Source organism: Lutjanus erythropterus, chromosome 18 (assembly GCF_056507025.1).
Source record: "Lutjanus erythropterus isolate fLutEry1 chromosome 18, fLutEry1.hap2, whole genome shotgun sequence".
Lineage (NCBI taxonomy): Eukaryota > Metazoa > Chordata > Actinopteri > Lutjaniformes > Lutjanidae > Lutjanus > Lutjanus erythropterus.
Window position 1 is genome coordinate 10777643 of NC_139334.1, and position 24806 is coordinate 10802448.

Sequence of the window (24806 nt, forward strand, 5' to 3'; positions counted from 1 at the left end):
TAACCAGTCAGGAATGTCTGTTTTTGGCTGATCCAACATTGATACAAAAATCATCTCAGTCTGAACATGTCATAAAGCTGTCCTGCTCATTAATTTAAGCGTAATTTCAATAACAGAGATTAAAAAAAAAAAAAGAAGAAGAAGAAGAAGAAGATTCTCAGGAGACATTTTCAATGAGTGAGAGAGGGTAAAGGGGCATGCACATGCAGTTTTGTAATATTGACAGAGCAGCCGCCTCACACAGATAAAAGTGACATGCTGGGGGATTTCTAAGTAAAAATCTGAAGACCAGAGGAATATCCAGACATGATTTCAAATGAAGACAGCAGCAATGCTGGAAAATCATTACACCATAACACAGGAAGCAAAGGTAGGGTTGTGTTATTTAAACTGCCCTCTTAATGGATTAAAATACTGCATTATTATTTGTTGTTCACCTTGAGCTCACATCAGTGCCTGTTTGTTCAGGATCTGTGTACACAGTCAGAGTTGGGTCCAGAAGTCTTCCACTGTATCCGTTGGTTATCGTGTGTTTAGGACTGCTAAACATTATTCTAATGTTAACTGCTATTGCTGTTGGGATTTACTGTGAGTACAACTGATCTAAGGAAGGTGCTGTATCTCTACTTCACTTATTTAGAGTCCATTTTTAGAACACTGTATTAAACAATTCATTAACTAAGCTATGGACATATTAACTAAGCTTAGATAATTAACTATATTAACAATTTCTTTACCCATTGCTATAATTCTCTACATGTTCAATATAGTGTGACATATAGTGTTGCACATCTGTTTGCTTCCTGTCAGCTCTGTAGTAACATTACCTTTTTCTACAAACTGAGTGATTTTCCATCTAAAGGTTAGTTACTTCACTTTTCAAAGTTAGCTTGGTACATATTATTAATAGTATTTACTGTTTGTCAGTGTTTTTCAGCATTTTCATTTATAATTACCTCAGTATCTTAGATAACCATTAGCAGCATTAGCTAGCCAGCATCGTGAGCTTCATTCAAATTCGACTGAAACAAAAATAAAACTCACTGAAACAAAAATAAAACTCACTAAAACATATTTGCTTGTCTTTCTACTGCTACAACAATCAGCAGCTCTTGTTTGGTTGAAATAAACCCTTAATTCACTGTGCTGGGTGTGAAAATACCACCGGGAGAGGAACGAGAAGGAGGCTGGAAATCAGAAAAACAGCAGGGTGAAACAGCATGCAGTGCCAGAATATTTTCTCATCTAACTCTATGAATTAAACATTAATTTCAACCAAACTATAGTTGGTAGTTGTTGAAACAGTGGAAAGATAAACCAAGATGTTTTGGGTGATTTTTAATTTTTTTCTGTTAAGTTTGAATGGAAATGATGATGCTAGCTAGCTCACATTACAAATAATGCTCAAAAACATACAAAAGAAACAAAAATATTAACAATATGTATAAAGCTAACAAAAAAAAATGATGTAACTAACTTCGAGATAAAAACAAATCACTAAGTTCGTAGGTGAAGGTAATGTTACTGTGGCATTGAGGGGAAGAAGAGGAGTTGTAAAAAGTAGAGAATTGGTAAATGCATAGCTTAATAAAAAGAGTAACTCATTTTCTGCGTACCACCTCAATGATGAATAAAAATGTGACCCTCTGATTTCTGCTAACCACAGGTGGTAATGTTAGTGAAGTACCCGCTCACCACCAAATGACAACCCAAGCACTCTTCGCAGAGGTGAAGGAACTTCAGTTAATGCAGACCAATGCGATCCAAGCTGAAAAAGAGGCCCAACAAGCATTAAAGATAGAGCTTGGGAACCACGAGCAACTGAAACTGCAGTTAGAGCAGAACTCGACCCTCAGTGACGACCTTCAGAGGCAGTTTGAGACACTAGTAGTGAAGAGAGCAACACTGAAGTCCAGTTCAACTGATATCAGTGAGAGGCTGTTCCATTAATTTATTCATGTATTTTGGAATCAAACATTTTGTTCTTGTCGTGACTTAACCTGATTTTCTTCTTTAACAGGAGAAAGTTGTGGACGATGTCTGCCTGGATGGCATTTATTCAACACAACGTGCTACTATCATTCTATATCAGGATCTGATTTTCCCAAGAACTGGCAAGACAGCAGGGCGGACTGTATCAGCCGTGGGGCCAATCTGACTGTGATAAATACCTTGGAGGAGCAGGTGAGTCCAGTATGCTGTAGGTGGAAAACAAGAGACAAATGACTGGGTAGAGTTATTCTTGACGTTTTAATCATCAGCAAAGCATTGACATCAGACCTTTTTCACATTTGATATGAAATATCAGAGTCAACACAGGTGTTACCAATGATACTAATTAGAGTTCTATTCCATTCAGGTCAAACAGAGTCAGGATGTTGCTTCACGTTGGGCGACTGGAAAGGCTCTGCTACTCTAAATAGAACAGGACCTTTATCAGTAACACCTGTGTTTACCCTACTATTTCATATTAATATGACCTGCAGAGGTGGGAAGTACAAATACTTTGTTACTGTACTTTAGTAGATTTTTAAGGTATCTGTTCTTCATTTGAGTGTTTATTTTTCACTTGTACACCCTACATTTTAAAACAAATATTTGCATTGTCGACTCCTTACATTTTCAAAAGGGGCTTATTACTTTATTTTTAATGCATTTGAGGGGAATTACTGATTATTTTATTTTGCATCATTGCACGCTGCCTTCCCAATATCAAGACTGATTGCAGTCTAAATGGATGACATGACAAAATAACAATAGTAGTTGTAGCAGTGGTAGAAGTAAAAAAAAAATGCAATGCCTGCAACACAGTCAACAGTTGCCGTTGCAGTAGAAACGTGATGGCAATAGATCTTTTCAGGGCAGCTATATTGATATGAATCAGAAGGGTAAACACAGGTGTTACCAATGATTCTAATTAAGGTCCCATTACATTTAAAGCAGCAGTACCTTTCCAGTAAGCCATTTCTCATTAATTCAAACAAATGTGTTTTGGCACGTGTATAAAAGAGTAAATACAATTGTCTACAAGTTGCACAAAAATTTCAAGCTGTTTATTTGTCATTTTCCACATACAGAGTACGCAGGAACAAAATTTTGTTCTGCATCCTTTATTACTCCCCAAAGGGAGAACTTTATTTTTTCTTCACTCCACTGTTGATTATTTTACACACACAGAGACTTGTATACACATGCACATGAAATTGTGTGGGAGAGGTGATAGAGTGATGGATGCTGCCCAGAAACAGGTGACGTGAACAGTTGGGGGTTCAGTGCCTTGCTCACGGGCACCTCGACAGTGGCCAGGAGGTGATCTGGCACCTCTGCAGCTACCAGTCCATTCCATAAATTTTGGTCCAAGCTGGACTTGAACCAGCTGTCTTCCGATCCCCAAGCCAAGTCCTTACAATCCCAACTCGTCACAACTTCTAACCATTCAATTATCAGAATCTGCTAGACATACATGTATATTCCATATGAAATATATGTATATATATGTATATATAGGGGGAGGGGGGTGTGGGGTGGTGAGGGTTGACAAGGAAGTCGCTTTTTGGCAAATTTCCTGTTCACTGAATGTGACTTCAGATGAAAGGTAAAAGATTACTTTTCTGTTTACAGTCTGTGTACTATTGTACAGAATTGATTTTTCCCAGTGAACCTTTACCTCCTGTTGAATTCTGACATCAGACAAAACTGACATTCTTGTATAGAGATGACAAAACCATTGTAAAATTTGGTGACACTGGCCAATTTACTGACACAATAACTTGCATGAATTAAATGTTTTGGTTGAGTTGCAATCTTTTACAGAAATATGATAGAATTGTGATGTTGCATGAAAAAATTGGTACAATTGCCCTTACATTTTATATTTGTTGCACATCGAGCTGCCCATTCTAAGTAAACACAACTGATTTCAGGTCTCATTGACCGAGAGTAAAGGTCTTATTCACAACAGATGTAAAGCACAGGTGTAATAACATGACATAACATGGCTGTGTTCCAGAATGCACAATATCACTTTGCTTGCTTTTCCTGACATGTGAAATGATCTGCTAAAGGACAGATCCAAAGATAAGATTAGGTTGGATAATGTTTCTTTCTCTCTCTCTCTCTTTTTTTTTTTTAAAGTCACAACTTGCCTGAAGAGGTGACATACTTCCCTCAGCATCTCATCAGTTGCTTGCTAAGCTGGTACCACTAAAAAAATGGCAACAAGTAACAAATTATGATGTTGTTTAACCTCTGTTATAGCTAAATCTTTTTGAGTTCCTGCCAAAACTGGATCCAAGCATTCGACCATGGTGGAGCAGGCCCGGAGGAATCTGGATAGGTCTTTCAGATATTCACTCAGAGGGCAACTGGGTGTGGTTAAACAATGTGACGCAGCACGGAGGGTAAGAGCATTAAAACATACAGCGTTGCTTCATTAAAAGAATCATTTGACACTTTGGGAAATGTGGTTATTCACTTTGTTGTTGAGAACCGGGTGAGAACATTGATATCACTCTCCCGTCTCATGTCTGGTAACTGGAGCCAGCAGATGATTAGCCTAGCTTAGCATTAAGACTGGAAGGCCTGGCTCTGTCATGGCTAGATAGTCACAATAAGTGACTTCTTGGTAAAGTTTTTTGTTTTGTTTTTTTAAACCCTTATTTTGTGTACCAAAAACTACATGTTAGGTGTTAATTAGTGGTTTTAAGAAGTGCTGGCAGGCTAAATATTTTAAATATTTGCACAGAGCCAGCCGAGCTATTCTCCCGCTAACAGGATTTATGCTAAGCTAAGCCAGAGTATTTACCTGCTGACTGTAGCTTCATATTTAGCTGGCAATGAGTGTGGTACTGATCTTCTCATTAGCTCTCAGCAGAAATGCAAATAAGCGTAATCCTGCAACTACTAGGCCAATTGATGTAAACTTAATAACCAAGAATAAACATGAACCTTGCAAACTTTTGTCTGAATAATTGTAAAATTAGGTGGATCTAATTATTACTATCATTATTATTAATCTTTTATTAATTATTACTTAATTAATTATTAATTACTTTAAAGATTAATCAATTGATAGTTTAGTCTAAAATATGCCAAACTGTGAAAAAAGCTCATCATAATTCCCCAGAGCCCAAAGTTACATTATCAAATTGCTTACTTTGTCCAACCAACAATCCAAAACCCAATTACTCTTCATTTACCATCATAAATGACAAAGAAAAACAGCAAATCTTCACATTTAAGAAGCTGGAAATGTTTGATATTTTTTGTTAGTTCTGCTGTCTTAAAGTGGACAAATCAAATTCTTAAATGGTGACATGTCAGTGACACTTGCCTACACTCTCAGTCTGTTGACAGATTCACATCCTTTCATCTGAAAAAACAAAAACAAACAGATACATCTAAAGATAAAGATATTATATCTTGGTACTTGCTATAGGTACTGGATACCAGGGGAGCCCAACAACTACAGAAAAGGACAACAGGGTGAGGACTGTGCAGCGATTATCAACATGAAAAACCCTCAGGAAACGTGGTTTGACGCAAACTGCCTTGACAAAAAGGAATGGTTATGTGAAATGGAACCCAACTAGTTGCGGAGAGTCCGGTGGTCCATATCCAGCCTGACTTTTAGTCTCCTCAACAAAGAAATCTCCACCTCAAGATTTATTACCAAACATATTCTGCAGCTCAACACTCTGGTATTCCTGGATTTTTTAGAGACCTCATTACAGGGACAATTCATCCCAAAATCACAAACACATATTTTTCCACTGGTCCATAGTGTCATTTATCCATCTATACTGTTTAGTGTGAATTGTCTAGTTTTGGAGAAACTGGCCACAGAGATGTCTGCCTTTTCTCCAATATAATGGAACTGAAAAACTCAGCAGAAATCATGACCCAGTTCTTCAAAATGATCCACAGACCATGTTCCTGCATGAAACTGCCTGTAATAAGGTGTGTGGATTATCTTGAGCAACTAGGCCCTCGTTTTGAGGAACAGACAATGTTTTTGAATTTCTCAAATGTACTTTTTGGGTGATTTCTGTACCACAAGCAGAGTGCCATTTAGTCCCATTATATTGGAGGGAAGGCAGACATCACAATGACTCCAAAACTCTGCAGCTCACACCAAAAAAATCTAGGTGGATAAATAGCAAAATAGGCCAGGGGAAAACATGTATTTTTATAGATTTATAATGCCTTTAAGGGCATTATTAATCATACATTAGTTGTGTGTGTTTTACCAGCAATTAATTAAATTAATGTTTTTATTCTTACATACCATCTTTTGTTACCGCTTAGTTATAACAGTTTTAAAGTTGATTTATTTTTAGCCATGCCGCTGAACGTATGTCAGAGGTTGACACCATCGTCAAGTCAAAAAATCCATTTGTCCAGTAACTGCAAACTAATGACATTCCCATCACCCTCTGTTGAACATTGCATTTTGTGCTAATTGCATGCTAAACTAAGATGGTGAACATTGTAAACATTATAGCTGTTAAGCATCAGCACGTTAGCATTGTCATTGTATGTGCCATGTGAGCATTTGATTCCTGAATGTGTTCTTTCTGAGTGTTAATAAAGGTTGAGTGAATGAATAACACTTTTGTGACTGCTCTACTTCAGTGCAGCGTTACACGAATCCCAATGATGTTATGATGGTGAAACTGTTCACTGAAGAAGAGAACTTGAACAACAAATTAAGAATCCCTCTTTCAAAGTAACATTTATTTTTTTTGACAGCAGGGGGTGCAAATAGGTTAGCTATACCATCTACACTGTGGCACATTAAATGTTATTTGTGATCCCTGCATGCCCATTCAGAATCTTCCACAACTCATACTTCAAGATGTACAGGACACAACCTATTTGTTTGAATATTTTCCCCGTGTGAGTGCCAAACTACACATTGTGCATCAGGCTTTGTTAAATGTTCCATTTGTCTAGCGTGTAAAGTTCATTAAATTAACTTATTAAATCTATAGGCCTTCCTTATATGAACATACTAGTAATGGCTTTGTAATGGCTGTTTGCTAGAAACACCCAAGACAGGGGTGTTAAGATCATTTTAGTTCATGGTTCACATACAGCCCAATCTGATATCAAGTGGAGCAGACTAGTTAAACCACTGTATAATAACTTATAAATAACAACATCAGGTTTCTTCCATTTTATGCCTGTTAAAAGGGTTTGTTTAGGGGAGTTTCTTTTTACATGAATCGATATAGGCTAAAGGACACAGGATGTCACACACTATACAGATTGTAAAGCCCCAAAACTGTAATTTGTGAAATTTGGCAAACTAAATAAAATTTGACCTGACACGAATGTTGTAAGAACATCCTGCCCAAAATCGCCACTGGTGCAGCCAGATATATTTAGAAATCATACCGTAAAGTTAGTGGTGACTATGTCTATGAATATTAAGGCATTGTGTGAGTGATTTTAGGTCCATGCACCTGTATCTGGAAGGTCCAGCATAAACACAGGACACATGGTACATTTCAAACAAATCTACTACAAGTCACCTGAAAGTACCAATAAGTAATAAATGAGCATTTAAGAGGATTCCTGAGGGATATCCTCTCAGGTTACAGTAACATAAAGACCAAGCTGTCCTTTGAAAAAAAAAACAGTGATAGGGCCCTCCACATTCCTAGTTCTCCCCCCTTCTCAATCTTTGAAAAAAATTGTCATAAAATTAAATAGAATTCATGGTAGTATGAAGAGGTTGAATTGACCTCTGATTTGCCTCAGAAAAGAAACTTTTCTGAAATCTGGCCGTGCAGCAGCGCATACCTATGCATCTCTTGGCAGACAACAATAAGGTGAAGATGCTATTGGTGGGGTGGATATTGTCTTTTTGCATCCTCCCTCCTTTATTAGCACCACTGGAGCAGCTTCACTTCATTTTTCGATAGTCTGTACACCATGCAGCGCCATCTGTTTACACAATTTGGCTACTGTCTTACGCAGATGTACAGTAAGATCATGCTAGTCCAAGTTAATGGGGAGGCCCTGAGACACTCACAAATTAAGCTTTCTGGTGCTATTTTACCATATGACTTTTTGGAGAGACATAATTAATCAGCCCTTGTTAGCTTAGGGCCTAAGGCAATTGCCAATGATGAAGCACAAAGCAAGTGTTGTTTCATCAGTAACGATACTGTTTAAAAGAACTCACATCACCTCTTGGCAGTTTTTTTGTTAGGCAAAACATTGTGTAAGTCTTAATGTATGGGCATCAGCAAAAACAGACCTTAATCAACACCAAGCCTTGCAGTGCCAGCACCACGACGCTTCCTGGACACAGAAAGAATTGGGTAACATGAACATAAGCAAGAATTATTAGGAAGACCCCAAACGTCAGCCAGTGTTTTACAGAAATGAAAAATTACGCTAATCTCCTAGAGTTGCCTAATCAGCAAGCCAACTGATTACTGGCAAGATTAAAAACTGTTGTTCACTCAAAGCAACACTTCATGCCCTCGACGAAGCATGAGGTGATGTTTGAAGTAAGAGTGGTGAATAATAACTGGTGGTGTTTTTGTCCAACAATACTGTTGCAAATCAATATTTTCATGTTTAGTTTGAGCGTTATTACATCAGAAACACTCAAAAGACTGGGAAGACAATTGCCCACTAAGAAGAAGCACCCACTTTCACATTGCCTTTTCTGGTCTTAAAAGAGGAGGCAAACACTTCACTAGTTTGTATCTTCGACACTGCAGTCATGGAGAATCCACTGAGAAGAGCAAATCACGACAAAAGTGGACCTTTCCGTGCATGTTTTGAAATATTTGGACAAGGTATAGTGTTTGAAATTTTCTGCAGCGTGACACATTTTTTACTTTTTCATCTAGTTTTCTCTCCTCATGATCTTTTTCTGACCCTGTGATTCATTTTTATCATTATTAAAATGGTAGTGAATGTGGAGCTACGTGTAAAACCAAGCCTCGGTGATTGCAGCTTTTAAAGTCATATATCTGTAGCTTGTTCTGATGTAAAAATCACTGTGTTAGTAGTGGTATGTCTGAAAGTTCAGATTAGTCAGAAAACTCTGATTTTCTGTGGATTATAATGAGTAACAACATTTTTTTAAGTAATGACTACAAACAACTAATCTAATCTCCATTTTATTGACACGACCAGATAACATTACAGGGTAAACTGGAAAACATAGGGAAACAATATTTTCTGTGGTTGCTGAAATTGTTGATTGTCGAATATTTTTATTGCCTATAATTGCAGGTGGATCCACTTTTGCAAACAACCGGCTGGTCTTACTGTGTTTGGGACTGTTTAACATTATTTTGTTGATTACTGCTGTTGTAATTGGGAATAACTGTGAGTATGACTATTGACCAAACTTTCATTTCCCTCTTTTGTGTAATTTCACCTAACAAATGGCTGAATGGACACTTTTCTCAAGTACAAACTCTGCAAGATCTTAGAAAATGTTGTAGGGTACATTCACTGTAGAAGAAGATAATGAAGCATGTTTTAATGATTTATGAATTGTATCTCTTTTTAGCGAGCAATTCTTGTGCAGTTTTGCAATGGAAATCCATGGAGAAATCATATTTCAATCATATTTCACCCAACATATAATATAAAAAATAAAATAAATAAAACCCAAATAAAACCCAAAACCTCTGTATTTGGCATCCTGGAAATAAGACTCAACAATCAGCTATCTTTCTGGTGCATTTATGCACAGCTTGGATAAATCCTACTGATTCTACATTTACACTAAAATGAAATAGTGAGCAGTTTTATATGTGTTACCTTTGATTTGAATGAATTAGACAAAGAAATTGCAACTTTCATTTGCAATTTTCACTTGCTCCCGCAAAAAACAAACAAACAAAAACCCTAAAAACATCACAACATGCACTGCAATTTTTTAGAAAAGCTGCTGCAGTGAAATCAGGGGTTTTAGGCTGCAACAATCCCAAAGACTGCCTGCTGAATCCTGGAGACTATAAGAAAAACATGTATTTTAATAACATACCCATTACTATTCACAGTTTTGACACCGTTCTTGCTCTAATTGTGACAATATGTCTTCATCTCTTCAGGTGCCAAAATCAGAGAGCGTTCCCTGCAGGTTCCCGACCCGGCTGTAACACAGCTCATCGATGAGCTGAACTATCTCCGTAGCAACTACAGCGATTTGATCGAAGCCACAGAGGAGGCCAAGAACGAGTTGGCGATGGCGCTCAAAAATCATGCACATCTAAAGAGGAAAATTGAGTTACAGAAGACCATCAATGACAACTATCAGAGACAGGCTGGGATGCTGCAAACAGAGAAGACAAATCTGAAGTCCAATATAACAGCTTTGGGTGAGACAGACTTGTATTAGAGTTTGCATTGAATTTGATGACTTAAAAACACCAAAAGTGACAAGGAATCTTTTGTTTCTCTAGCGGGAACTTGTGGCAGATGCCTCCCCAGATGGATTCTTTTCAACTCATCCTGCTATTTCTTTTCTTACATCGAGTCCTCTTTTGACAAAAAGAACTGGCCAGACAGCAGAGAGGACTGTAATAGACGTGGAGCCGACCTGGTTGTGATTGATAACCAGGAGGAGCAGGTGGGCTGAAAGCAAATGGAAATACTGTTAAGAATATGTCAGTACTAATGAAATAAATAATTACACATTTGAACTTTCTAATTAAATCCTTCAAAAATGTCAATTTCTTGCTTACACAGACATTTGTGAGTAATTCCATTGTGAACATGACAAGTGGCGGTGACATCTGGCAGAACGCATTCTGGCTCGGGCTCACTGACACAAAGATAGAGGGGATATGGGTCTGGATTAATAATGTCACCGAGGTGGAACAAAGGTGAGAGCTGCACTATTCTACTCTCAGTGTAGTAGTAATAATGACATGGATTGTTATTGATAACTGTTTTGAATGATTTAATTTTACAAAGGTACTGGATGGATGGAGAACCAAACAATGCTGGACACCTGGGAGAAGACTGTGGGGCTACAGTTTATAGCTTCAATAATCCCTGGAAAACCCGTTATGATTCCAGCTGTATCCATAGACAGAGATATTGGATATGTGAAATGAAATCCAGCTAGAGTCAGGAAGTACTGTTGAAGCAGAAAACTCTCAAAGATCTTGTAAAGCAACAGTAAATGTGTGTTCTGAGTTTGTTACATCACAGGAACATGTGTTATACCACCCAGCTAAATTTGAAGGGTTAAAAAACTGCTATCTATATAAAATAAGGTCTCGTGAAAAAATCTTGAAACATGAGCATGAGAAAAAATGCTTTGAAACATGGGGGCCATGTCCGCTCCTTTGTCTCAGTGTCAGTAGAAGAAAAACTCTCCTTTTCCTTTACAGGGACTTAAAAAATAATAAAACACTGTAAGAATTGGTCTTGGATTTCTGAGTATTCTTTCAGTTATTCTAACTGTAAACCCTCACTATCAGCATAGTCTTTATATGAAGATTTTTGCAGAATAAAGTGCAGTTCAATACAATATTATTGGCAATCATCCAAAGTAGAATACCTTGGATTCCCATCAGCCTCAGATAAACTTCATGTGTACTACTAGTACCGAATATGACCATACTAACATGTCAAACTAAGACACAACAGAAATCAAGTTCAGGGACAAGGAAATATTCAAATTTTATGTGTTACATTTCGTCACGTTCACCAACTTCTTTCCTCATGCTCTGACCTTTCCAACATAACTTGTGTTTTCCTTAATGTAGTAGCAACGAGCTAGCAGGAAATGCACTGTTACCTTACAGCTGTGGTAGGCAATAACAATAATAATTCCATAATAACATTCAGCATATTGTACATCAAGTGATCTGAGAGAGAACTAGATTTCTAGATTTGTAGATGTAGAATGTAGAATGTAGTTCTATGACCTCATTTGACGTATCTGAACATTGAGAACACAGTTGTGGGATATAAACAAAAGTGATGTTGAGAAACATAAAATTCTTCATAAATGTTAATAAACAGTGTATTGAATATTGTATGTACAAAAGTATTGTTTGCCCATTGTTGGTCGGATAATACACTCTCATTTTCCAGTGAAGACATACTATGATAAGATTATATTTGACAGGATATGCATCTTTATGTCCAAATGAACATATTGGACTTAAAGTCCAAATGTTCCTACTTTAACCTGAAGTCAAGGGAATTATTCACAACATTCACAGTATTCACAACAACCATTACAAGAGTGTTTGACTGCATAATAAAACTAAATGACATCTTTGTGACAAGTCCAAAAGACCACTGCCTGAGGTCAAGGAAAACATTCATGACACACTTATTAGGGTCTCATGACAGCCAGTGGCCAATGACCAACCACATATGACAGCATAATGCAATGTTAAAACATGAAGATAAACATTTTTGTTTGAGTTTGATCACATCAGGTTGACATGATGAAGACACTGACAGGTTACGATGTCTGCATGTGATGTGTTAATGTCAAGTTGTCATAACAAAGACATCTCAAACAATGTCAACTTTGCATGACATGACATAATTGTCCAAATGACACAACAGTCATAAACCTTCATAAAGACCCCGTGATGGTCATGACAGGTGTCATGGCATGGTTATGTCAGTATTATGCACATCTCTTTGAATAACACCATATTTTTTTCATGTTTCAGTGCCATATCTCAAATATAAAAATACAGGATAAGGCTGAAACCAGCATACACACCCATAGTTCTGAAGACGTATGATACATGCACATACACACACGCATGCACACCCAAACACACACATACACAATGGACCGAAACCACAAAATAAAACATACACACTTCCAATCTGTGTGTGGGCAGCAGAAAAGCACTCACAAAGCGGTCTGCTGGGTTATTATAACTGCAAAAATAAGAACAAACAGCAAGAACAACATGAGCAAATTCAGACAAGCTCTCCTGCTGGGAACCAGTCCCCATCCAGAGCTCCCAGTGTGGTTGCAGCCTCCTCACAGAGTAATGAACCATACACATTTATTGTGACTCATGATTCCAGCTCAAACACACACAGAGCCCTCCAATGTTGCAACCTATAGTTCCCCTGTATTCTCCAGACGACACTTGATTCTCTTACGAAAACGTGCAGTGCACTGAACATCACCAACTGCCATCACCCATTCAGACACACTCATCCTCCTCAGGGATATAAAAGCAGGAGGCACACACATCAGTGGGCAGAGCTGCAGCAGTGCCGCAATGGAGAATCCACAAAGAAGGAAAGATGATGTGCCGAAAATATCATTTACTTCAAAGTTGTCTCATGTTGCCTTCAACATGGATGGACGTTTTCGCTCTCGCCATCAAAATTTTGGAATAGGTACAACTTTTAAATCTTCCACAGTGTCTGGCATTTCTTTATTTCACTTTTAATACTTCAGGTTACTCAGCCAAGCCTTACAAAAAATGCTTTAATTATTGTAGCTTTAAATTCATAATTACTATAGTTACATAATATATACTATCACCTAATATATACTCTTGACTTTTATGTGATCTTTGCATTATTAACAGGTGGAGATGGACCTAACAGACTGGTTTTACTCTGTCTGGTTCTGTTGAACGTGGTTTTGCTGATCGTTGCTGTTGTTCTTGGGATTAACTGTGAGTATGACTGTTTATAAGAGGTTCGCTCATTTGTAGAATTTATTATATGATAAAGCTGAATTGATCCTTAAAGTATGGATCGTACAGGACAAGATATAAATTCTTGTGCCAGATTGCTCCAGAGCATAAAATAGGACATGATATTTAAAATAACTGTACTCGATAATAATGACAAATAATGTTACAATGACAGCTATCAGATCTATCATATCTACATGCTCCCCCTTGGACTGATTATGGAATATATATATATGCAGATGACACACAACTTTGTATAACAGTGTCACCACATGACTGCAGTCCTACATTTATTTGCCTTTCCTTGCACAATTTTTACACTTTTGCTTTTCTTTTCTTTTACAAGTACAGAACTATGAACATCCAGTTGATGCGGCTCTTGCTCTGTTCTCTCTGACAATGTGGTTTCAGGTGTCAAAGTCAGAGAGCACACATCTCCAGGTTCCTGCCAGGTTTCTCACTCAGCTGCAACACAGCTCATCGATGAGCTGAACTATCTCCCTAGCTACTACAGCGATTTGACCGAAGCCACAGAGGAGGCCAAGAATGAGTTGGCGATGGCGCTCAAAAACCATACACTACTAAAGGTGAAAATTGAGCTACAGAAGACCATCAATGACAACTATCAGAGACGGGTTCAGGTGCTGCAAACAGAGAAGACAAATCTGAAGTCCAATATAACTGCTTTGGGTGAGACAGAGTTTTAACAGTTTTCATTTAAAAAACAAAACAAACAAAAATAATATCAAATCTTTTGTTTCTCCTAAAAGGAAATTGTGGCGGTTGCCTCCCAAATTGGACTCCTTTCAACTCATCCTGCTATTACTTTTCTTATATCGAGTCCTCTACTAACAAAAAGAACTGGCCAGACAGCAGAGCAGACTGTATTGGACGTGGAGCCGACCTGGTTGTGATCGATAACCAGCAGGAGCAGGTGGGTTGAAAACAAACAAGAAGACACTGTCAAGAATAATAATAATGCAATAAATCAATTTCATTTGAATGTTGAGATCAAACCCTTTAAAATGGAAATTTCTTGCTTACGCAGACATTTGTGAGTCACAAGCTTGAAGACATGAAAGTTGATGACAGTGTCATCAGCAATGCATTCTGGATTGGTCTCACTGACAAAGTGTCGAAGGGGACATGGGTCTGGATTAATAATGTCACAGAGGTGGAAGAAAGGTGAGAGCTGCACTGATATACTCTTAATGCTGTAGTATTAACACAGATTGTTATTGACTACTTGAATGATTTGATTTTCCAAAGGTACTGGATGGATGACGAACCAAGCAGAGGCCCAGGAGAAGACTGTGCGACTGCAAGTTATAGTTCCACTAATCCCTGGAAGACCCGTTTGGATTCCAATTGTCAACGCACTAAGAGACACTGGATATGTGAAACGAAGTCAAGCTAGAACCAGGAAGTGCTTCTCAAGCAGAAAACACAGTCATATGTTTGTAACTTGTAACTTGTAACTTAAAAAAATGAATAAAACACCTTTTAGATTGACCTTATGTTTGTTTGGCATTTTTCACCTTCAGTGATTGTACCTGTGCTCCGAAAGTCATCACCAAGTCCTCATAGTTTTGCAGAACAAAATACAGCTCAATATTTTATTATTAACAGTTATCAATATTGTAGTATAAACATTAACACTTTATATTTATGTGATATAACAACAGACATCTATGCAACTGCTGACTGTTACTCTGTTGGAGGTAATATTAATCGGACATGCACGTACAAACACAAAACTAGAGGTGGGAAGTAATGAAGGGCAAATACTTTGTTACGGTAATTAAGAAGATTTTTCAAATATCTGCTCTTTATTTGAGTATTTATTTTTCTGACAACTTTTTATTTTTACTCCCTACATTGTAACACAAATATCTGTACTTTCTACTCCCTACATTTTCAAAACAGGCTCATTACTTAAGTTTTAACCCATTTCAAGGGAATTACAGGTTATTTTTTATTTTGCATCATTGTGGGGCGCCTTCTCAACATCAAGACCAATTTCAACCTAAATGGATGGGACAACATCACACAGAAAAGATGATTCCTTAGTGTAGTCATCAGTACATACGATGGACATGACAGACATCACAAGATGAAAATGATGTAACAAGATGAAAGCAACATAAAAGAAGTAACAAGATGAAAAAAATGACATAACATGAAAACTACATGAAAACACAACAAGAGGAAAAAATTAAGCCAGACGGAAATGATTAGAGAAAACATAACAAGACAAAAAAGAAGTAAAAGATGTATAAAACAAAAAAGATGTATAAGACGTAAATGATGTAACATGATGAAGACTGCAAGAAAGGTGTTAACAAGATGAATACAACATAACAAGACAAGAATTACGTAAAAGACATAAAAAGAGAAATAACATAACATGACAAAAAATAACGTGAAAGATGTTAACAAGACGAAAACAACATAACAAGACAAAATGACATAAAAGATGTAACAAGAAAAAAATGTTGTAAGACTTGTAAAGATGTAATAAGATGAAAATGACATGTAAGACTTTGCACAGAATTAGCTGGTAGAAATATCTTTCACAGGTCTTCTTTTTGTTTTTATACTCTGAGTACACTTCAGAGCCTGTCCACTTTTACTTGAGTAAGTTGAATCAGTACTTACTTTTATTAGAATTTATTTTTGGTTTTTTTACACACGTATCTGTACTTGTAGTTTCGTTTCCTCCGTACTGAACACAGATCACATGAGATTATTCAATTTGTAAGCACTTTCCAAACCATAAGCTCACATTCACTTCACAAACGTCAGTGACTGCTGTACTTGGCTCTTTGGGAAAATGTAACAAGTGCATTACAAATGCTATTACATTTGACCAGTGCTGCACAAAAATATTACTATTCAACAATATTAGTGATGACACCTATTAATTACAGTGCGAATTAGTTCAGAGAATTATATAAATAAAAGTTATAATCTACAAAATATATACTTTTTTTGTTTTGAGACTTTAAAGGAAGTAAAAGAACACAGTCCTCTGCTCCATTAAATTATTTTTTCCTGTCTTCATATATCCATTATTATTAAACTCTCATGGTGATGGTGATTGGCGTTTACAAGGCAAAGCATCAAGTGTTTGATGGTTTAAATCTTAGGTTTGTAAGTAATTCTTTGTAACAGCCCTGCACAACACTTTCACATCCAGAATGTGGAGGTCAGGCAGAGATCTTAGGTTAATGTTTTTTTCCCTAAATGCTGTGGGTATAACCAATTTCAAACCAGTGTTTCGAGACTGAATCAGTTCCACATTTAGACAGATGATCTACTGTTATTCGCTCAAACGTCCCTGCTTTCACTTTGAGTGTAAATATGTTCAGCTCGACTCTGCCACCACAGAAATGCAGAAATCGTGGTGGCACTTGAGAGTACAACATTTACCATAAATCAGTATATAAATCTGAACAGTTGGCAGGTTGGCAGTTAAAAAAAAGTGTTTCCTCTCAGAACTAAAACCTTGAAAACATTGTTATAGAATGTTTATCAAATATTATCCCATTTAAACCACAAAATTGTGTACTGTAGCTCCAGTCATTATACAACACAGAGTTGCACAATGAAAAGTTGTGCTCCCTTCATGCTACACACTCAGAACATATACAGATAATTATTAGAATAGAATAACATAAAGCAGAATAAAATTAAAGTACAATAAAACAATATAAACTGCTATGTAGTATATAGATATATACTGTACATCAGAGGTGGCAAAAGTATGCACAGTCTTTATTGAAGTAGAAACTTCTTTTCTCAAGTAAAAGTGAAAAAGTACAGGCTCTGAAATGTACTCTGTACAAAAATAAAAAGTCACCCTTTGAAAGACATTTCTAGCAGCTGTTTCTGTGCCTTGTCTTGTCCCAGCCTTGAACATAGTTTTTGTCTTGTCACCTTTTTTCATCTTGTTACATCTTTTACGTTGTTTTTACATCTCGTTACATCCTTTTAGACCTTATGAGTCATTTGTCTTGTCATTTATGCTGAACTTGGCCTGTTGAGAAGTTGGCGTATAATAATACAAATAAAAAATAATCAGTAATTCCCTTCAAATGCATTAAAACTAAAGTAACACGCCTGTTTTGAAAATGTAAGGAGTAGAAAGTGCAGATATTTAAAAAAAAGTGAAGAGTAAAAGTGAAAAGTTCTCAGAAAAATAAATACTCAATTAAAGTACAGATAAATGAAAGATTTACAGTAATGTATTTGTATTGGGGGGGCTGTAAACAGCAGAAGCACGCGAGGTTGGTAATGATAATGTGGTTGACTGCTCCTTAGCACTTATCATCAGTCTGCCTCCTTTCGTCCTGACAGAGTCTTGCACTCTGTCGACTCAGAATACGGTCCGCCCGTCCAGTGCTTGATAGAGCAGCTCTCTGTGAAGATGTGAGCGTGACCAAGGCAGTTTCTGATTTCTTGTTTAGTCTCATTTTGTCCATTTCATTTTGCTCACCATTCTCGTCATTCAGCCTGCGGCAGTGCTTGGACTGACCGAGTGGTTGAAAGGTGCCCTGTGCGTTTGTTGATCATCTCAAGGTCTGCTGCTCTTTGATAAAAAAAAACAAAAAAAACAAAAAATACTTCTTTTCCCAATGCCTTTAAGTTTATTTCTGTCATAGGTGATACGTTTTTCAGCAGTAAAGATGAAAATGCATCATGTAAACACAGTATCAGCTGAAATAACAAAGGTCTTGAAACTGGAATTTGACACAGGGCCACAGGATAATTTATGAAAGCAAGTCAGTTGATCTTGTGCTCAAGTCAAGCATATATCATAATATCAGCAAACAAAATTATTAATCATCTTACTGCACACAAACTGACACAGTGAAAATGTGATTCACTGGACTGTCACTTATTCTGAATCTGGCCTTCACCCTACTTGTCTGGCATTATTTTCACAAGGGGAAGTAAAATGACATCCTGCGCATGTGGAACCAGTTGAGGAACAAACATCCATTAAAAAGTTTCATTTCTCCTTTCTCACAAGAAAACAGTTAACTGGAACTGGATTATCATGAATTTATTGTAGATGAGCTCAGCAACTGTAACTTTTAGGTTTCGACACAGGGCAATCCTCTGACAAAGCATTTCTCATAAACGTACATACATATATATAATTGGTATATTTCAGCACTCTTACATGATTGACAGTCAGAATGGAGAGGAGAGAAATGTCAGGTTATGATTCGGATGGCAGGTTGCTGATTTGTGAAGAGGACTCGAACAACCTGGAGAATCGTCCTCACACTCACTCTGCCCATGGCATGAAACGAGGTATAGTAAGATTTAAGTTATCATTTATATAATGCACTTACAGTTGTACCTAAACAGGTTTCTGATTCTGTTTGACTTCTTTTTCTGCTTCTGTTGAAATATAAAAACAAGCGCCTGCTGCAAGTTAGTGCAGAGTGAAGGACTTTTTTCATCATGAATGAAGCCTATATAATAAAACATGCAAACTCAGTTACTGGTGATAAAAATCAACAATGACATCTGTTCTTAAAAGTGTATTGTTAAATTTATCTCTCTGTCTAGTGTTCACATACATTACGACACCTTGGAGACACTGCAGACCAGCTGCGATGAGCCTGGTGCTACTCGCTGCTGTTCTACTAATCGTTGATATTAGCCTGGGGCTCCACTGTAAGTCTGTGTTTCTGTGTATACCACACCTGCAATGATCAACTAAATTAATCTCCAACTATTTTAATTATCAGTTTATCAGGCTATGTAATTTACTGAGACAAAATGGTCTAAATTCTCTGATTCCAGCTTCTTAAAGGTGGCTTTGGGAAACACTGATCAACATTTTTCACATTTTTTTCTAACATTTTATTGATCAAACAAGAATTTCAAAACGCTTTATTAATCCCAGGGGTGAAATTGTTACGGTTCCTCCCATTATAGAGTAAAAATATACAGTATAGACTCGTAGACAAATTATAAGAAAAATAGAAATAAGAAGTAAGTAAAATGTATGCAATAATCTAAAATGTAAGCAGCAAATTCTCCCATTTGAGATCCAGAAACCATAGAATATGTGCCATTTTTGCCTTATTAGTGGATTAATTTTCAGTGGATTAAGTTTGTGGTAGTTCTGGGATAGACTGCAAATTTTGTGGTTTTGTATTTGGGAGTTTACCATTTAGATTAGGACGGGGGAGGGATTAAATATAAATGTGTGTCACTTGTGTGTATGTTTGGGATGTAACAATGTATCAGATATCACAATCTCGTGCTAAATAAAATGTCTCAATGTACAATTTTTACCGTGGTATTAAAATGGTTGATTATTTTATTTTATTATTATTAATATTATTTATTTATTTATTTTATTTTTATTTTATTTATTTATTTATTTGATTTGTTATTTCTACATAGTTATTCTTAATGGCTGCCACTGGATTGGATTGCCCTTGAAATCAGATGAAATGAGCCTGTGTTTATATTTTCCCAGACAAATGTACAGTGACTTGCATGTTAGCCAGTTAAAAATAAGCAAGAGGATATTTTTACTTAGATAATTGTTTTTTTTGATGTCATATTTTGTTATTATGGTTGTGGAAACACTTTGTCCAGCAAAATCAACACAATGAGAAAATTCATCATAGAAGCTTTAAGTTAAAAGAAAAAATAATAATTTTACAGGAACAAAAAAATACACTATTCGTCATATTTTTTATTTTATCATTGGCTCATCATTGTTTTTTTTGTTTTTTTAAATACTATGATAAATATCATATTGTTGACTTTTTATTGTGCTGTTATTGCACCATGAGTTTTTGGTGTTGTTACATCCCTACTGTAGGCTAAGTATGTATGTTTTGTGTGAAAGTATTCTGGGTGGGAAGGAGAGGAAATAAGAGGGAAAAGGTATCAAAGGAATAAATACTTTGCCACAGTAACACTGTTTGTCCTCAACACCTACAGACAACAAACTCAAAGGTGCCCACCTCTCACTTGATGATAAAGAAAGCGTTAGCGATGAGCTGACCAAACTCCAGAAGAGTTACAAGACCGCAGTCGAAACCATGAACGTTCACAAGAAGGAGCTGGAGAACGAGAAGAGTCGTCAGACACAAACCAACTGGGAGTTTGAACACCAGATGAGGAGAAGCACCGACTATGAAAAGCAGCTGGTTAAAATAACCAAGGACGTTACAGCACTGAGACAGAACTTCCCACTGATTAGTGAGACCTGATTTACTATTATTGCATATCATAAAAATGTTAAAAAGAATAATAACATGTTTTTATAGTTGTATATGTTTGTGTTGGTCTTTGGCAACAGAGGAGGGCTGCAGACACTGTCCACCAGGATGGATTCTGATGAACTCAGTGTGTTACTACTTCCCTTTCTCCGACATTAATGGGTATAAAACATGGAAAAATGCCAGACAATACTGCCAGCTGTATGGAGGCGACCTTGCAGTCATAGACAGCAAAGACAAAGAGGTAGATAATCGACATTAAATAAATATTTATTTTCAACAAGCCATGTTTGTGTTTTTTAATTCTGTCTAATTTTCTTATTTTTTTTCAGAACTCAACTGTAAATTACTTGATAAATAATCTAAAGCAAGACTCCAACATGGGCTTCTGGATTGGACTGAAAGATTCCAATGAAGAAGGGACTTGGAGATGGACGAATGGAACAATTCTGGTTGAGGGGTAAGACTTAATTATGTTACATGTTATGCAGTTGGAAACTGTCGGCCCCCGCTGCTCACTGCAGTACATACAGTCAGACTTCATGCACTGACGGTGTCCAAGATTTCAATTTCCTTTTTTTTTTTTATTCCTGCATGATCAGATCAAATAATTAATATTTACAAATAAAATGTAATGAAATAAGCCAAATCTGTGAAACCGACAATACAACTACGGGGCCTCTGACAGATGATTTTCATCACAGATTTTTTTTTTTTTGTGGCAGACTTATTTACATGTCTTATCCATTGAAATAAATCATTTTATTGAGGGAAAAAAGTGAACTGAGAGAAAGTTGTGTGTCAGTGTAAACTCATCATCATTTGCTTCCAGGTACTGGGATGACAAAGAACCAAATAATCTCAACAATGGCCAAGAGGACTGTGCCGCGTTGTATCGCAAAGAAAACTTCTTCATGGCTTGGAGAGATGTTATATGTGAAACCGCCATCAAATGGATTTGTGAAAAACCACCAATCTCTATGAGTTAACACTGCTTACTTACTTTTCTCCACTCCATTCTCATTATGAAACACACACAGCTGTAATAACATGTTTGTGTTTACAGTGTTTATACACTTTAATTTACAGTACAGAACAAACAGTACAATATTAAAACATAACTTGAAGACACACATTGTCAGCAATACGCTACATTCATCATCTGTTTATACATGAGCCTCCAATTATGGATGTCCGCAGAAGGAGTTATAGATGTGGACAAATGCATTAATAAACTGCTTACAATTACATTGTGTGTTCTGAACCATCTATTCAATGCATTCTGCTTAGAAATGGTACCTTAAAGTGTAACCAGCAAACCTAAGGCTCGTACCTAAGAGTCAGTACTGTCTGCAAATAACAGGAAAATTCCTGCTAGATTTGAGGTGAATATTGCTAACATGATAACATTACATACAATAACGTGAGCTGAAATCTCTGCCTGGGTAGGCAGCGACTTCTCTCGGTCAGAGTGGTAAACATCTTAAAGTAAAAGTGTCTTTTTCCCAGAACTTTGTATGTATGTAAATTGTATAACATCCAAGGTACACATTAATTGCACAGTTAATTCTCATTCTAACTTTTCAGACAGTTTCAGAATATTTTTCTCCAAGGTTGATTAATAGAAATTATAATTTTAACAGAAGTGTATTTTTTTTTAGATTCATTGTATTTTGAATACAATTACCATTTAATTACAATTAACATCTTAGTTGATCATTGAATTTTTGACAAAACATCCCATGGGTTGGAAGGTAAGGTGCAGGGAAGCATGGTGAGACATGAAGAAGACAAAAACATCACACAGGCAGAGAGTTACACTGAAAAAGGTTAGGTAGACTTTGTTTGCTCATACCAGCAAAGCCGTATTTCATTCTTCAACCTGTTATCGTAAATACACTGTAACAAAATGCTGTAAGAAAACAGCCAAATTCTGACAGTAACATACTGTTTTCTATTAAAACGGTACTATACTGTAGAAAACAATGCATTCTGGGTAATATTTATGGGTGGTTTGCCGTTTTCCATAGAATACTGTAATATACTGTTAATAACGTTGCATTCTGAGAGTGATGTAGAAATTACGTTAAAGAGGCCACACAAATACAGAACACTAATGAAGCTCAGCATAAGTTCAATCAGGAAGACCCTCTATTACACTGCCTTCATTCATAACTTTCCTTTACTCCAGCTCTCTCCTCCTATTCCCTCTAATCAGCTGTTTGTGGGCGTTCACCTCCGTCTTTACTATCCAATCAGATTTTGCCATGGTCGCGATAGCCAGTCAATTTGCTGCTGCCAAAACTTTAAATCGCCTCTGTCTTTGCTCCATCAGTTGTCATTCAGTCAGTCGTGCGACTGGCTCATGTTTTACTCACCATTTGCTCCCTGGTGCGCCTCAAGTGAGTCCTACTACAACCTCGATTCCCTCGAGGGCTGCAGCCCGACTTCCTCCCTCTCTTCTGATGGCCTCCAGACGAGGCTGAGCTTCTTATCCCATATTCGTGAACCAGCGTTTCTCCTGCAGCGGGCATGCACTCTTCCAAATCGTGAGTTGGCCGAACAAGTGCCGTGTTCATCAGAGTTCGCTCCCAGGGCAAGATTCAACGTCAGTCGGCCCCCGCCGTGTGCTCACGGCCGCTAAGAACCAGGAAACCAGGCTTCCTCAGCGATGAGAGGAGGCCTCCACTGCACCTCGATCTCCGCTCCCTCCTCTCCTCTATCCCAGGTAGTGCTATTTATCCATCTAGATAGCTTTAGTGCAAGTTGCAGAATTTTGGAGATGTCGGCCACAAAGATGTCTGCCTTCTCTCCAATATAATGGAATACGATATTTCCTATATCTCCTAAACTCTGCACCTGACACCAAAACTATCTAAAGGGGGATCAACAGCACTACAGGCCAGGGGGAAATATCTATTTTTAAATTTGGGGTTGAATTAATGCCTTATTCACAGTATTTTAAGAACATGTTCCTGAACTTAAAACAATGATCACCATTTTCTGCTGTTTTTGCCATCTTTGTTTTGTTGGACAACTTGTTAAAGATGTGACAATCAGTAAGGTTAAAGAAGGTCACTGTGCATCATTCAAGTCAAAGATCTGGAAAACCTACAAAGGCTACAAATGAACATCTGGTGGGAGTCCAGCTCCTGTTGGCTGAAATCTTTTTATCTTAGACAATATCCATTACCCACACGTTGCTCTCTAAGACTTTATTCATTTCATGTCAAAAATCGGGGTAGCTGTCATAACTGACTAGCAACTCCAAGTAACAGCCACATGTATGAGCACCAGGTCTTCTCTGAAAGCCCTGAAGTTGTGTGAAGGTGACAGTGATGCTCTTTCCTGTAAACAAGTCTGATCCAGTGCAAAACCTGAGAAAAGAGCAGTGGTAGTTGTCAGACTCTCGAAGGTATGCACTTAAATACTTGCTAATTTGTTTAATTTTTTTTTTTGCTATGCAACCAATTCTTTTGGTTGCTTATGAGTGAAGTTGTGATTTCGAAACTAAAGTGAACTATATATGTTGTACAATAGACAATGAATTAGCGCACTGAGTTGAATTAATTAGCTTTATTTTATGACTAGGAATGTTCATAAAATCAGCATTAATGAAATTTTATCTTGACCTTATTCATAGGTCAGGATTTTTTTTTTTGTTTGTTTGTTTTTTTGAGTCGACGAGGCGAGACTTCGGAAGAATTGTCAGAGCCATAAGCAGAGATACCCAAGATTTAGAGACAATTTCAGCAAGAACCGTTTCCAGGACTGGATGGTAAGCCCAGCCCGTGAAACATAGAACATGGTGCTTATTTTGAACCTTGTTTTCTCCTGTTTATACTAAGTTGATAGATAGATAAGATCAGGG

General features: G+C 37.1%; 4 protein-coding genes across 4 annotated transcripts; all 4 read left to right on the top strand.

Annotated features, from left to right (window-relative positions):
• Positions 1–183: 183 nt before the first annotated feature.
• Positions 184–5889, top strand: LOC146310667 (C-type lectin domain family 4 member K-like). The gene is made up of 6 exons (XM_084741970.1): positions 184–370; positions 469–588; positions 1667–1930; positions 2021–2184; positions 4258–4400; positions 5438–5889. Exons 1-6 carry the CDS (start codon positions 307–309, stop codon positions 5589–5591), a joined length of 909 nt encoding a protein of 302 aa, XP_084598096.1. The 5' UTR covers positions 184–306; the 3' UTR covers positions 5592–5889.
• A 2851-nt stretch (positions 5890–8740) lies between these two features.
• On the top strand, positions 8741–11370 carry LOC146310668 (uncharacterized). The gene is made up of 6 exons (XM_084742965.1): positions 8741–8816; positions 9259–9354; positions 10089–10355; positions 10440–10606; positions 10726–10862; positions 10954–11370. The coding sequence occupies exons 1-6, from the start codon at positions 8741–8743 to the stop codon at positions 11105–11107; spliced, it is 897 nt and encodes a 298-aa protein (XP_084599091.1). The 3' UTR covers positions 11108–11370.
• Positions 11371–13187: 1817 nt separating this feature from the next.
• On the top strand, positions 13188–15188 carry LOC146310669 (CD209 antigen-like protein D). The gene is made up of 6 exons (XM_084742648.1): positions 13188–13371; positions 13566–13655; positions 14088–14366; positions 14447–14610; positions 14725–14861; positions 14946–15188. Exons 1-6 carry the CDS (start codon positions 13251–13253, stop codon positions 15091–15093), a joined length of 939 nt encoding a protein of 312 aa, XP_084598774.1. The 5' UTR covers positions 13188–13250; the 3' UTR covers positions 15094–15188.
• A 3544-nt stretch (positions 15189–18732) lies between these two features.
• LOC146310670 (uncharacterized) lies at positions 18733–22068 on the top strand. Its single transcript, XM_084743237.1, has 6 exons — positions 18733–18998; positions 19260–19367; positions 20655–20915; positions 21016–21179; positions 21268–21395; positions 21768–22068. Exons 1-6 carry the CDS (start codon positions 18881–18883, stop codon positions 21922–21924), a joined length of 936 nt encoding a protein of 311 aa, XP_084599363.1. The 5' UTR covers positions 18733–18880; the 3' UTR covers positions 21925–22068.
• The last annotated feature ends 2738 nt before the right edge of the window (positions 22069–24806 follow it).